The 13,213-nt window shown below is 35.0% G+C and overlaps 2 protein-coding genes and 3 non-coding genes across 6 annotated transcripts; 1 reads left to right on the forward strand and 4 right to left on the reverse strand.

Moving 5' to 3' along the window:
* Positions 1-144: 144 nt before the first annotated feature.
* Positions 145-3,915, reverse strand: LOC111437223 (endoglucanase 11-like). Its single transcript, XM_023075098.1, has 5 exons — positions 3,504-3,915; positions 3,198-3,410; positions 2,897-3,097; positions 2,537-2,791; positions 145-1,091 (listed from the first exon to the last, which is right to left on the reverse strand). The coding sequence occupies exons 1-5, from the start codon at positions 3,768-3,770 to the stop codon at positions 420-422; spliced, it is 1,608 nt and encodes a 535-aa protein (XP_022930866.1). The 5' UTR covers positions 3,771-3,915; the 3' UTR covers positions 145-419.
* A 3,041-nt stretch (positions 3,916-6,956) lies between these two features.
* On the forward strand, positions 6,957-11,913 carry LOC111437225. 2 transcript variants are annotated; one of them, XM_023075100.1, is made up of 11 exons: positions 6,957-7,299; positions 7,749-7,902; positions 8,165-8,339; positions 9,095-9,210; positions 9,912-9,979; positions 10,256-10,259; positions 10,362-10,503; positions 11,105-11,171; positions 11,261-11,332; positions 11,432-11,497; positions 11,599-11,913. In XM_023075100.1, the coding sequence occupies exons 1-11, from the start codon at positions 7,153-7,155 to the stop codon at positions 11,728-11,730; spliced, it is 1,143 nt and encodes a 380-aa protein (XP_022930868.1). In that variant the 5' UTR covers positions 6,957-7,152; the 3' UTR covers positions 11,731-11,913. The 2 variants fall into 2 exon arrangements, with proteins under 2 accessions (XP_022930868.1, XP_022930870.1); XM_023075102.1 differs by lacking the exon at positions 10,256-10,259 and having other exon boundaries at positions 9,912-9,971.
* A 340-nt stretch (positions 11,914-12,253) lies between these two features.
* LOC111437247 lies at positions 12,254-12,336 on the reverse strand. The gene has a single exon (XR_002709418.1). It is a non-coding gene; the product is annotated as a small nucleolar RNA snoR77Y (small nucleolar RNA).
* Positions 12,337-12,441: 105 nt separating this feature from the next.
* Positions 12,442-12,583, reverse strand: LOC111437243. Its single transcript, XR_002709414.1, has one exon. It is a non-coding gene; the product is annotated as a small nucleolar RNA snoR2/U65 (small nucleolar RNA).
* Positions 12,584-12,777: 194 nt separating this feature from the next.
* On the reverse strand, positions 12,778-12,845 carry LOC111437244. Its single transcript, XR_002709415.1, has one exon. It is a non-coding gene; the product is annotated as a small nucleolar RNA U49 (small nucleolar RNA).
* Between the last annotated feature and the right edge of the window lie 368 nt (positions 12,846-13,213).

Below are 13,213 nucleotides of genomic sequence, written 5' to 3' on the forward strand. Positions count from 1 at the left end.
ATAATCTCAACATTAGAAAGTGGAGATGGAGATTAATGGATGGAAAGAGAAACCAAATAATAAGACAAAATCAAGCGCGAACCGAGCTGGGCTGAAGCCCAAATTCACCTCATTGTCCTACCAATGTTCTACAACTCAAATACGAAAGGAATAAATGAGAGATATTATTCAAATACAGAAGAATAAAGATGGAAGAGGCAAAAGCAAGTCCACGAGATAGGGAGCTTTACCTTTACTATATCAATTATATAAACATAAATGAAGAAGCTACAAAAGAAAAAGCTGGGGCTTCCAACTCCTTAATTTCAGCCACCTATTAAAAAACACTCTCTTTTTCTTTTTTCACCCAAAATTAAATTCCCATTTCCCACACATGTTTATCAATATATTTTATAATAATATTTTTACCTTTTTTCTTTTCAAGATGATGTATACAGAACCGGGTCTTCCCGGGTTTGACCCGGATCCGATTCTCCAAGCTGCGACAACTTGGCAAAAATGCCGACCAACGGCGCCGTGTTGTACGTGCAGGCCTCCGTCTGCATATAATTCCCTCTCTCGTCGGCAAACTTGTCTTCGCAATCGGGGCCGCCCACCACCGCTCCAACGAGGACGTTCGGATTCGGGTCTCCCCGTCCGTACCAGTTATCATACCCCTGAGTACACCCGATGAATGCTTTGTTTTCTCTGTACGACAAGATCGAGGCTCCTCTGTGGTGAACCCTTGTAGGAAATTTGGGGCCGAACCCCACCAAATAGCTCATGTTGTTAGGGTTAGCGCCGAGGATGTAATCTACTTGTTGTTTTGCGAATTTGAAGAGGTCTTCGTGATAGACGGGGCCGGCATGGCAATTGAGGTGGTGGTTGGAGCGGCGGAGGTAGTCGGAGTAGACGGTGAGGAGAAACGACGCCGTAGTGACGTATTGCATGTTGTTCCATTGGCGGATGAATAGAAGGCCGGCGGGAGTTCGCTCGACGTTGCTGACATTGTTCTTGTTGAGGAGTGTGCAGAGGTAAAACTCTGCTTTTGATTTGTACTTCTCCAGAATTTTGGCTTGCTCGTTGCTATTATGCCTCCCCTGCATTAGCAACTAAACAGAGACAAGAATTACTCCTTGTTATTGTGGAAGTTTTGACTTAGAAATTTATAATTATAACTTTTGATCTTTGATATATTTAGAACAATGATCAGTAAGTTGGTAGAAATTTAAATGAACAATTAAACTGGTAAAAGCACAAATAGCTAGTTTGAACATAATTTTATTGAGTGAAACCAATATGGTTGAGTGAAACCAATATGGTTGACTAAAAGGTTAAAAGTTGTCCATCCACCCCACATTTTATTGAACTAAACAAAAAAGTGTGGCACATCTTTCCCAAATTATTTACCAACATTAATAATTTAATTTTCCAACCTAGTGATTTGGTAACTAATTAGAAACGCACTTAAAAAGACTAAACTGAAAACATTTAAACAGCAGGGACTAGAATGAGAAAGAGAACACAAAGATTAAGGAGTAAAGAGTAAAGAGACCCTTTTTTTTGGAAGGATAATGAGCTGTGTGATCCTGGGGAGATGGAGAGAAAGGAAATGAAAAGGGACACGTGGAGGGGTTTGAGTAGGCAGAAGGCACATTAATTGCTGTGGTATCGGATGCACGTGGCCTTGTGCTCCATCCAACATGACTCAAACTCTAAAACTTTACCCCTTGCTGTCCACTGGGTCCTTTAATTAGGGGCCACTCCATCTCTGACGTGACCAAAAGCTTTAAAAACGGTGAGAGATGCCCAGATTTCCCCTCCCCTTCACTTATTCCATTTATCAGCCCTTACACTCCTTAATCAAACACAAAATCCTCACAAAAGATCCCACTCCCCATTAAACATTAATTCCTCCTCCAATCCCTATCTTAATGTCACTTTCTAACCTAAATTCGTCCTCACAACGAGTTCAGTTCACATGGTTTAATAAATTTTTTATAATTAGGTAGGTTTTTATCGCAACTTCTAATGCTTAAAATTAATTAGACTAACTTTTAGCTTTCTAAAAAGTATACACACCATATAAACTAAATTCTAATTTTCAAATCTATTCCTATTACTCAGGGTACACGTTGTTATGAACCATTCAACTTTTGGTCTTAATAAATCTTCTGTTAAGCTCATATAACTTATTTAAAGGTTAACTATCATAGGCTAACTTTAGTTAAGTTTACCATCTTTATTTTCCAACAAAATTTTACTTTCCATCCGAGGAAGGAAAGAATAAAACTTAACTTTTAGTGGGATTAACTTGAAAACTCACTACCCACAAAAATAAAATGAAAAATAAGTACTCACACACGATTAGCATAAGATTCTACTGACATACAAACTATTAGAAGAAGTATGGTAATACTAATTGAGATGAATCTTTAATCAACTCTCTTCTAATGATTTAGACTTATATCTTATTGGTCGAGGCTATAATAGTTTTAACTAATTATGGTTAAGCAAGAAAATTAAATGAAAAGAACCAAGAATAAAGAGAATTTACCTTGGAGGCCATGAGTTGGACGCCAGCATACTTGACGTCCCAGCTGAACTCGGAAATGGCCCATCCAATGCCACCGAAGCAATGAGCCTTGTTGACGACGTACTCCAAATACTGTTTGTTGTCGGTGGCCTCATACAGCCACAGCGCAGCCCACAGCAGTTCATCTTTATACCCACTCACCGACGCATAGTAGCTCTTCACTATTCCCACACTTCCGTCGTATTTACCTCTGAATTTATCCCCAAATTCAAACAACTATTTCACATCCAAATTTCCAAACACAAATTCAGTCAGTTTAATTTCGTTTTCAATCAACTGCCTCCTCTAACAACGTAACTAACTCTGTTCAACTTCTGTTACCTGTTGCGCGTGATGGAGCAGGAGGTGAGAGTAATGTGAGTTCGTTTTTCTGAACACAATCGACGCTGCTGCCATCGCTGCAGCCGTCTCTCCGGCAAGATCTGACCCTGGGGTACTCTCATCAATTTTATACGCTTGCCGCGACGTCGTCATGTCCTCCGGCCTCTGCCAGCAGTAATGGTCTGTATCTCCGTCTCCGACCTGTGAATTTTACACACCAGACACTCTGAATTTCGGCGGAAAAATGCTTAGGGAACAATGCGATTAGTCGCGATTATGATAAACTGAGAATGAGATTCACCTCTGCCCACAGCACATTGGGGCTAGTGTGCGCTTTAATGAAGTAATCGGTTCCCCATTTTATCGCCTCGAGAGCGTGCTCTAATTCGCCAGCGGCTTCGATTTCTCGTCGGTACTCGATCACACTCCATGACAGCATCGTTATGGTGAAAGCCATTGGGAGGCCGAACTTCACGTGATCACCAGCGTCGTAGTATCCTCCGACTAAATCCACCTGTAACACCGAAAATTACTCGAATCGATTACCATAAGCGATGCTCTAAAAAACCGAAAACAGAGCAATCATTGAGAAGTTTGAGGAACTGACTCCTTGTTCCAGGCCGTCGGTGAGGCCAGAATGGTCTCGCCAGCTGACGCGCTGGTTGTACGGAAGTCTTCCCGATCGTTGAGACTCAAAGTATAGTAGACTCTTGGAGAGAGCGTCGGCGTAATCGAAAGCTCCGGCGGCGAAGTTCCACAAAACAGAAAAGGAGAGGAAAATCAAGAGGCCGGAAGATCTCGGAGCTTTGGGAGGCCCGGTGCGTCGGCGGCATTGCATTATTGTGGTGGTCGCCACCGTGGTCTCCCCCTCCATTAGCGGAGTTGAACTGCTGGTTGTTTGCCGTTGAAACTTGCTTTTTGGGAGCGAAATGGGAGAGAGAAAATGTGAGTTTCTCTCTCTCTCTCTCTCTCTCCTCTCTCTCTCTTCACTCGCTTTCTCACACTTTAAACCTGATTGAAGTATTGAAGTGTGCTTCTGTTTTTTTTGGCATAATTGGGTTAGGGGTTATGACATTCGCACGTGACTCTCACGTGAGGTAAAAAAGAACTCCAAAATAATTATTAAAAAATGCTAAATTGTTTTTATCAGGTAAACTTATATTCTACTTTATAAAAAATTATCTAATAAATCTTTTAATTTTGTATTTAATTATTAAAAAATGCTAAATTGTTTTAATAGTATTTTTAATTTATTAAAAAAAATAAAATTACAAGAGAGCCGTGATTTTTGGGCGGGTAGTTTGGATTAGACAGTTTCCTAACATTTTTCCCCATTCAAAATTTCATATTTACCATTAAACCCCTTTTTAATCGCTCATTTTCTAATTTTGGCGGACATTTTGGTAAATAATTGCTAATGCTACTGTAATTCTTTATTTATAAATTTTAATCCCTAAGTTTATAATTAATTAGACATAAAAATGAAAATATACGATATGATTTTATGCTAATTTTAAATAATTATGTTTTACATGAATTAAAATAAAACCATATCCAAAATAAATACGTTAAAATGATACTTTAATCAAGATATAAATATATATATATATATATATATATATATATATATATTAACGTAAACTTTACGTCAAGTTATGCGTGAGATCCCTCGTCAGTTGGAGAGGGGAATGGAAAATTCTTTACAAAAGTGTGAAAATCTTTTCCTAATAGACGTGTTTTAAAGTTGACAAGTATACGTAAAAGGCTAGCGATGGGCTTGACCTATTACAAATGGGACCAAATTGGGTTTGCTATCGAGACTTAAGATGTTACAAATGATATTAAGGTCAGACACAGGATTGTGTGTCAGCGAGGACGGTGAAGATGTGGATTGTTAGATCCCGCGCTGTGTTATGGATCAACGGTTATTAATATTTGAATATAAAAATATTTGAATAAATTGATTTGAAAGGTGAGAAAGAAAAAAAACAAAATAATAGAATATAATTCATACTTGCATTATTTCACGTGATATATAATAATATTTATTTGTCGCCATTATTTAATTCAATTTAAACGTAATATTCACAAGAAAAAAAAAAAGGAAAAACAAAAATAAATTAGATGGCCCCCACGAATTTAAGAATAAGGCAAGTGTCAATCATTTCCCCTAATTATGGAAATTCTCACGCAAATTAGCATTTTAATTATATAATTATAACATTCCTAAATTTATTTGTTAATTATATAATCATAGTACATAATCCAAATTAGCTCTAAATTACTTTTGCTATTCCAAAACGCCGCCGTTTAGTAATATAGCAAAATCGTTTTTAATTTGCTACAATATAAAAATAAGAATAATTCAATCTGTGAATAAAAAAAGAAAAAGAAAAAGAAAAGAATAAATCCCACTGATATTATTATATCCGATCGCTTTAATATAATATATTCAGATTATTTTCCACCTTTCAAATTTATTCTTCTTTTTCTTTTCTATTTAAATTTATTAATTTCATAATATAAATATTAAGCCTAACTTTAAAAAATAATGTAATTTACAATAAATATTTATCGAGTAAATAATCATACGACCTATCATCTCGACTTTTTTTTTTAAATGTATGCTTTTTAACAAATATGACATGTGGTAGACATTTATATCATTAAATTAAGGATAAAGACGTTGTCAACTTCAACCATCATCAAATATAATGTATGACTTTTTATATTAATTTTTTCATTAATTTGAAATGTTTGCAATAAATTATAATTAAATAAATAATAGAGACAATAGTGATATTATTAAAAGTATAGAAAATAACAACAATCAAATTAAAAATATAAAAATACCAAATACCAAATTTAATGCAATAAAATAATTATTATTGATTGCTTTAGAAAACCATTTATAGAAAAGGATATATTTTCAATTTTATTTTAATGTGAGGGGGCAAAACGGTAAATTAAAGTGGGCAGAAAATGGAAAGCCAAAAAATACGAAAAAATAAATAAAATTGGAAATATATAGGGATTGTCGGTGGTGGGAAGAAGGGCCACCGGCGGTTCCTGGTTCAGCTGCTGTATTCACGGTGGCGGGCCGCACAAAGTCAAAACACCAATCTTTGTGGGTCCCACCTGTGGTTCCCACGTGTCCGGCCGACACACAGGACGTTATATTCATAATTCCGACATTTTGTTTTTACTTTTATTATATTATTATAAATCTTCCTTTTTTTTTTCCTACCCTTTTTCATCTTTGGTAAAATTATGCCAATTTTGTAAAATTACCATTTTTCTTAATTATTTATTTATTTTGTTCGAAATTATTGATGGTTAATTTTGGATTCCATTTTTATACTCTTTTAAGATTTTAACTATTTAAAGTCTATTTATTTGGAAGAGAGTGACATTTATAGAAATTATATATTTTTAATTATTTAATAAATTTTTAAATTTTTTTTTATTAATATTAAACCATTAATTTGATATTATTCAATTTATTTTTATTTGTAATAGTTTATTCAAAGAAAGTCAATAAAAGGGATTTTGTTCAACTTTTTAAGTCAAAATAAAATATATAGCAAATGTCTTTTTTTTTTCTTTTTTTGTCCTTACTAAAAAGCAATTGAAATGGAATATATATATATATATATATATATATATATATTTGTGTGGAAATTAGTCAATAAAGTTTATGCTAATTACACACATGCTTAGACTAAATAATTGCATGTTGATTTGATTATGGGAAATCTTTAAATTAAATTATGACCAAACTTTTTATTTAATTAATGATATATGATTTGCAAGCAAGTTGAAGCGTCAAAATAAATACACAATATTATCTATATTAATAAATATGATAGTGTAAAGTTATTTTAAAGTTTATTATCATTTTCCATTAGAATTATTAAATAATATTTACTAAATAAATCTCTTTTTATCATATAGTTTTAATATTAATATATTATCATATAGTTTTAATATGACAATAATATTGTTTGTTGGTAAACCAAATAAGAAAGTAAATTGTGCTTGGAATCGATCTGATTAATTTGTAATTATCTATACATAATGATGCTAAATCAGGAGGAGTAATTTGCAATTCTTGGAGGGAAAAAAAAAAAAGGCCGGGAGAAATTCAAGGGGCCTGTTCTTGTGGCTGTCTTGCTTTGTTCATCCGTCATTCTCGATGTTCGAACTCTGAATCTGTAAAAATTTTCTTAATTTCTCCTCATCCGGGAATTCCAAGAATGGCGTCCGATAAGATCCACAGTGAAACGGATCATTTGGTGGAGCTTATCGTCCGGGATGAACCTCCGACAATGTCCGACGCCGATCAAATTGTAAAGCCCAAGATCAACATCTTCACCATTTCATATCCTCGAAGAAAACCTTCGGTATATCTCATGATGCTTACTTCTCCGTCCATAATTTCAATCTTTTGTTCTTCCGTTGCTGCCGATTTTGGCTGTGGAGATGTGGAAATGTGGAAATTCAATGTCTCGATGTTTTGGCACTACGATTTCTCAATTAACATGGCGTACTTCGATATTTCTTTCTCTATATTCATATTATGCGTTTGTTTTGTTGTGTTTGGTTTGTTTTCTCTGTTCCTTGGATTATATATGATCACATTAGAGATTTGGAAGTAGTGTTAGGTTACTCTGCAATGCAAGGAGATTGGAAACACATATTGTTAATCAAAGTCTTTGCACCAAGAAGGCCCCGGTCACATTTTTTTTTTTTTTTCATTTAATGTTTGCATTTCTTTTCAGTGATGAATATAATTCGAGTTGTTTAATTTGATGAAATCTCATGATAATTATTGTTTCATGTACATTTGCAGGAGCAGGTGAATAAACTCCATGAAAGTGATGCATCTTCAATATCCCAATCTATTATTTGGATTTGGGGTGGATCAAGATATTCTGGTCTACTGTGTGCTTCTCTATCCTCCATCTTCTACTTTGCCATGGAAGTTCTGATGGATATTTTTTCTGGTTAGTAAATTTTTCTCCCGACTAAATTATGAAATGTTTCTATATTATAATGAAACGTGGTGCTTTTCGCAGTGTGTGAATTGTCATTTCCTGTTCTAGTAGATTTTGGTTTGTGATTAAGTTCTTAGTTCTTAGATATTCTGGTTTGTGATTTCTTCTTAGAAATTAACAAAGTTTCTTATCCAACCAATTGATAAATGTTCTTCTTTCCGGCTGAGTTTTAGTATTGTGTTGTTATTCAAATTTCCACTTGTTTTGGCAGCTCAGTCTATACCAATTCTTGAAATGGCTTTTTCAAGATGTACAATTATTACAATACTATCGTATTTGTGGTTGAGGAGGAACGACCAACCAATGTTTGGACAGACACATGTTAATAAGCTTCTGGTTGCTCGTGCTCTATCCGGACTTCTCTCATTGATGGGTTTTATTTACAGGTATATTACGTTAGTCCTGTTTTTTTATGGCAAATAAAGCTCAATTCCAGTGTGGGTATTTAAAAAATTGTTTGCATAGAATTTGGCATCTTTGTATTAAAAGGAACAGTGGAGTTTTTAATGATATTTTTAGGAGGATTTTTATGGACTGGTTCAAACTGTAGCCTCAAGTTGGAGCTCTTTTAACAGGTTCTTTTTTAGTTAGTCCACTTTTATTATAGATGTCATTTAGGAAGTCTTTTATTACTCCATGTCCATGGTCATGGGTGACGTCTTACCCCTTCTTTTTTCCCCTTTGTTGATTCATACAGTGGGTTGTTTTCTATCAAATGTAAAATACGTTTCTTGTATGGTTGTGATAAATTTACTCCAATACTTTGTATATTGCAAGACATCATTGCTATTGGAGTCATCATCTAGTGCCTTGATCATCATATGGTCTTGGAGTTTAAAGACAACCAAGTAGATTCTTTATTTGCTATTTTCCTTTGAAAATGATTGCATGCAATTTCATTACATTTTGTGAAAACTACCTGACATCCCACAACTTATGGCCTTGTCTGGGACATAGTTTAAAGAAAAATTTCTGATATAATTACTATTCCTATGTACCTTTACAATTGAAAGTTATTACTCTGTCTCCAGTTCCATCAGGCAACCATCCAGTGTTGATTTACTAATCTTGCCTTTTGTTTCTGAGACTTTGGAGCTTTACTGAATATAAACTGTTTCTTTTATTTGTTTTTTTTTTTCAGCATTCAAAGCCTGCCTTTGTCTCAGGGAATTGTATTGAGCTTTATTACTCCAATATTGGCTTCAGTTATGGCAAGGTTTATTTCACACGAAAAGTTAAAATTTTCGGACTTTGGGGGTATGCATTTGATTAATTTTCATTTTCTACCCTCCAAAGAATGCATCATGATGTGAAAAGATGTTACACATTGATTAGTAATATACCCTTCATTATATTTTAATTATTCCATTGAAACAGCTGATGAGATTGATAGAAAAAAAAAAAAAAAAAGGAACCCAATTTTGGTTTTTCTCCCTACATGAGTTTGATTTTATTGAAATCCATATGATCACTGTTTTATCTTCTAGAATGTGTTGGTTTTTTTTAACTTAAAGTATGACGTGTGAAGTCCTCTTTCGTTTAGTAAAGTTCATTAATATTTAACAACATTAAGCATGATGGTTACTGCAAGGGGTGCCCCAGTGGTAAGGGCTTGGGATGTTTGAAGATACCTTTCTAGATTGTGGTTTAATCCTTCTTCAAACTAAAAACTTTACAACTTGATAAAATTCTTGCTGTTGGAGCTAGACTTGGGGTAGGCAAATCCCGCAAAGGATCAGTGGAGGGTAGGCGGTGAGCATAAGTAGGAGTGGAGTTTTCAGCACCTCTGTTATATAGATAAGTGTCAACATGATAAAGCCTCTCTTTAGAATCTTTGTTGTTTGCATTTCATATTATTTCTTATATTATTAGACGCTAGTTAATGCATTTCATTTCTTCCTTTCAGTTTATTTTTAAAAAAAATATGAAATGTGTTTCTGGGTACTCTCTCATTTCAGGTCTTGCTTGCAGTTTTTTGGGTGTTCTACTACTATTCCAAGAAATATTCACTAGTCAAGGTACCGAAGTGAGTTAACTTACCCTTGGTTCTTTTACCATGTTGCTAGCATACAAGTGTTTTCCCCCACCCCTCAAAATAGCTAGCTATTTAGATAGTTTTATGCTCAAACACTAATAGGATCCTCCACACCTCCACCCAAAACACACTTTTTTATTCTATTTTGCTGTTAAAGTTTGTTCAACTCGACAAGAATGATACATGTTGACCGTCTGTTTAAGCAACTGGTGGCTAATACCATTATTTATTTCCTTCATATTGGATCTTCATTTGTTTCCTTATAAGGCAGGTAAACATTCATCAAAACTCACAGTTGCCTTTAGCTTGAGCATGTAATGGAACGAGTTGCAGTTTCTCTTACACTTCAACTATTACATTACCTTATTTGAAGGGTTAACTGAAGATGAAAAAGGAATCACAATCCTGGGAAGTCATCGTATGTATGCAATATTAATTGGTGTACTTACATCAATAGCTGGTGGAATTAGCTTCTGCCTTATAAGGGCTAGTGCAAAAGCATCTGATCAACCAGTGTAAGATTATTAACTTTCCTTCTCCATACTCAGAATGTCAAAAGAGATTCTCATTACACATTTGTCATTCCTACACGCACGCCTTTTCTATACAAATTTTAGGTCTAAAGAAAATAATAAATCCGGATTGATTAGGATTTTTCCTCTCCAGGTGTCTTGTGTCCGTAGGATTTTAGGCTATTGTATCAATCTTAGGGATCCTTCTCATTGGAATCAACACAAACTAGCTTATGAAACCTGCACTCGGAACATGTTTGGATGAGGATTTCATGTGCCTAACAGCGTAACTCACTGATTAATAACCCCCCACAGTACGTAAACTCAATGTTTCTATAACTGAACTTTTAAATCTAGGCTTCCTATGCTCTGCACACTTACTCTGCTTCAGATTTGTTACTAGGCTTAAGATACTGAACATGAACTTCAAAAGCCTGCTATATAATTTTCATATCCCACAAAACTGGATTAGTTCATAAATCCGGGAGAAAAAATAGAAAAAAACATTGAACTGCAATCGGGTGCTTGCGGTTTCCTTTGTTAATATCATCTTTAGCATTGACCATGACTAGAATGACAGGAAATCCTGTTCTCAACCTTGCAGGGTTACGGTTTTATCTTTCGGCATGCTGGCTTGTCCTGTTACTGGAATATGTTCAGTAGTCTTTGAGGTGATCCATGTTCCAAAAATAGTTAAATCCTGTCACTGGAATTTGAGTTTTATGAACCCCTCTTATGAATCCTATCAATGCTGATACAGACTCTGGTGCTGCCAAATCTTCGTTCATTTATATTGATGCTAGTTCTTGGTCTGCTTGCCTTCTTGGCCGAGGTAACTCCAAAACCTGCAAGAATATGCATATTCATTAAGCAATCGGGTCGATCAAGTAATGCTGCTAACAATCAATTTATGTCCACAACTTAAATGAAGGTTTGTTGGGCTCGGGGACTTCAACTCGAGAAAACAAGTAAAGTTTGCAACATTATTTTCATGGAGGTACATATATATATTCTACGAGTTCTGTTTGTTCGTTCATGGTGTTGGTGTCTTCTGATCGGTCGTCCTAACTTATAGTGAATCCTTGAATTCTTCCACAGGCTGCATTGGTGCAAATATGGCATTTTGGAATATTACGAGTGGCTCCTTACGGGCAAATAATTGGAATCATACTTATCCTTATCTCTCAGTGTTGGACTTTATACGTTGGTCCTGATACAGAAACTGAATAAACTGTCCTAACTAATTCTTCCGATACGGGCTCCAATTTGTGCCTCTTGGTTTATGGCTTATCGTCCCACGTGATTCTTTTTAGGCTGCAGATGGAACCGCTTGTATTTTGTATTTAAATTTTATTTGTTACTAAGTTCACAACCATTTAATCATTATAAAATCTTTTATTGATTTCGACATGTCGTTTGTTTTGTTTTTCATGATATTTACTACTTTGTATGTAAATGGTATTTATATGTAGTACAATTACTTGGTCTAAAAATAAATAAATATTGAGAATTAATTTAATTACAGATGAATTACACAATTTCAAATTAAAAGGATTCTTAAAAAGATGTTTCCCGAAATTATGATAAAACTTGGACAAAAAATTAAAATTCGAAAGAAATAGAACAAGTTTGTATAAAGAAAATCTAGACGATGAATTTGATGGTGAATATTTTAGGATTCTTATAAAATCAATCTACGTTATGAAATTTCAACTACTAATCTTAAGAACAAAAATAAGAACATAACAAATCTTCAAAGCCTCAGATAGCAGTCTATTTGACATCAAGAAAATTCAGCCGGTAATTCCAACTAAAAGAACAAATCCTCATTGGCTTTCGAAATCAATAAAGAAAAAAGGTCTCAGATCTGGGAAAAGATATTGATTTGTTGGGATAAAATCTGGGTATGAGAAGGATGAGATGAGTTTTTTTTTTTTTAAAAATTGTAATCACACAAAACGGCTCCGTAAATCTATGGAAAAAGATGAACAGATTCCTATCAAGATGTGAAAATTTTGGTTTTGGTTCAATCATAGCATCGTCGGTCACCGCCATTGAGCTCTCGACGACGTGGCATCGAACCGTAAAAACAAAAAGAATGAAAGAAAATCACATAATCCTCAGCGACCCGTTTCAAATCAACCACACAGGAGAATCACAGAAGACGGCGGAGAATTCCCGAACAGCAAAATGATCCAACAACCAGCCCGCTCCGAAGTAGAAACGAATCGGCGTCGGAGGCCACTGGCTGATGGGAGCAAACAGCCGTATCCATGGCTTCTCGCTGCGGTTTGGAGTGTCATACGGCACTTCCTATCAATTTTGGGAGTGCTTCTTCATCGGAACGTTCACAGATGGAACTTCTAACACAAAATTAAACCCTAAAGCTACAAAAAGAAATCGCCAGGACGAACATCGGAGAACTCAGAACTATAAACGAATTCAGCTACAGAAATGTGAGGAAGACGAAGAACGTGGGTCGATATTTATGGAGGCGAAGGAAGGAGTCCAAGGGTTTAGCAGCGACGAATTTGTAACCCTAATTTCAGATGTTGGTTGCAATATGGGCCGAGAGTATAAAATGAGCAAACGGGTCGGAAAACCCGGGTCCAATTAAAGAAGCCCGATTCATCCAATTTGGTTTAAAAAAAAATTTATTTTATTATTTAATCTCCCTTGCCAACCATAAAACATGGGCGAAAAATAAAAAATA

This window comes from Cucurbita moschata, unplaced genomic scaffold, assembly GCF_002738365.1.
Source record: "Cucurbita moschata cultivar Rifu unplaced genomic scaffold, Cmos_1.0 Cmo_Scf00062, whole genome shotgun sequence".
NCBI classification, from domain to species: Eukaryota; Viridiplantae; Streptophyta; class Magnoliopsida; order Cucurbitales; family Cucurbitaceae; genus Cucurbita; species Cucurbita moschata.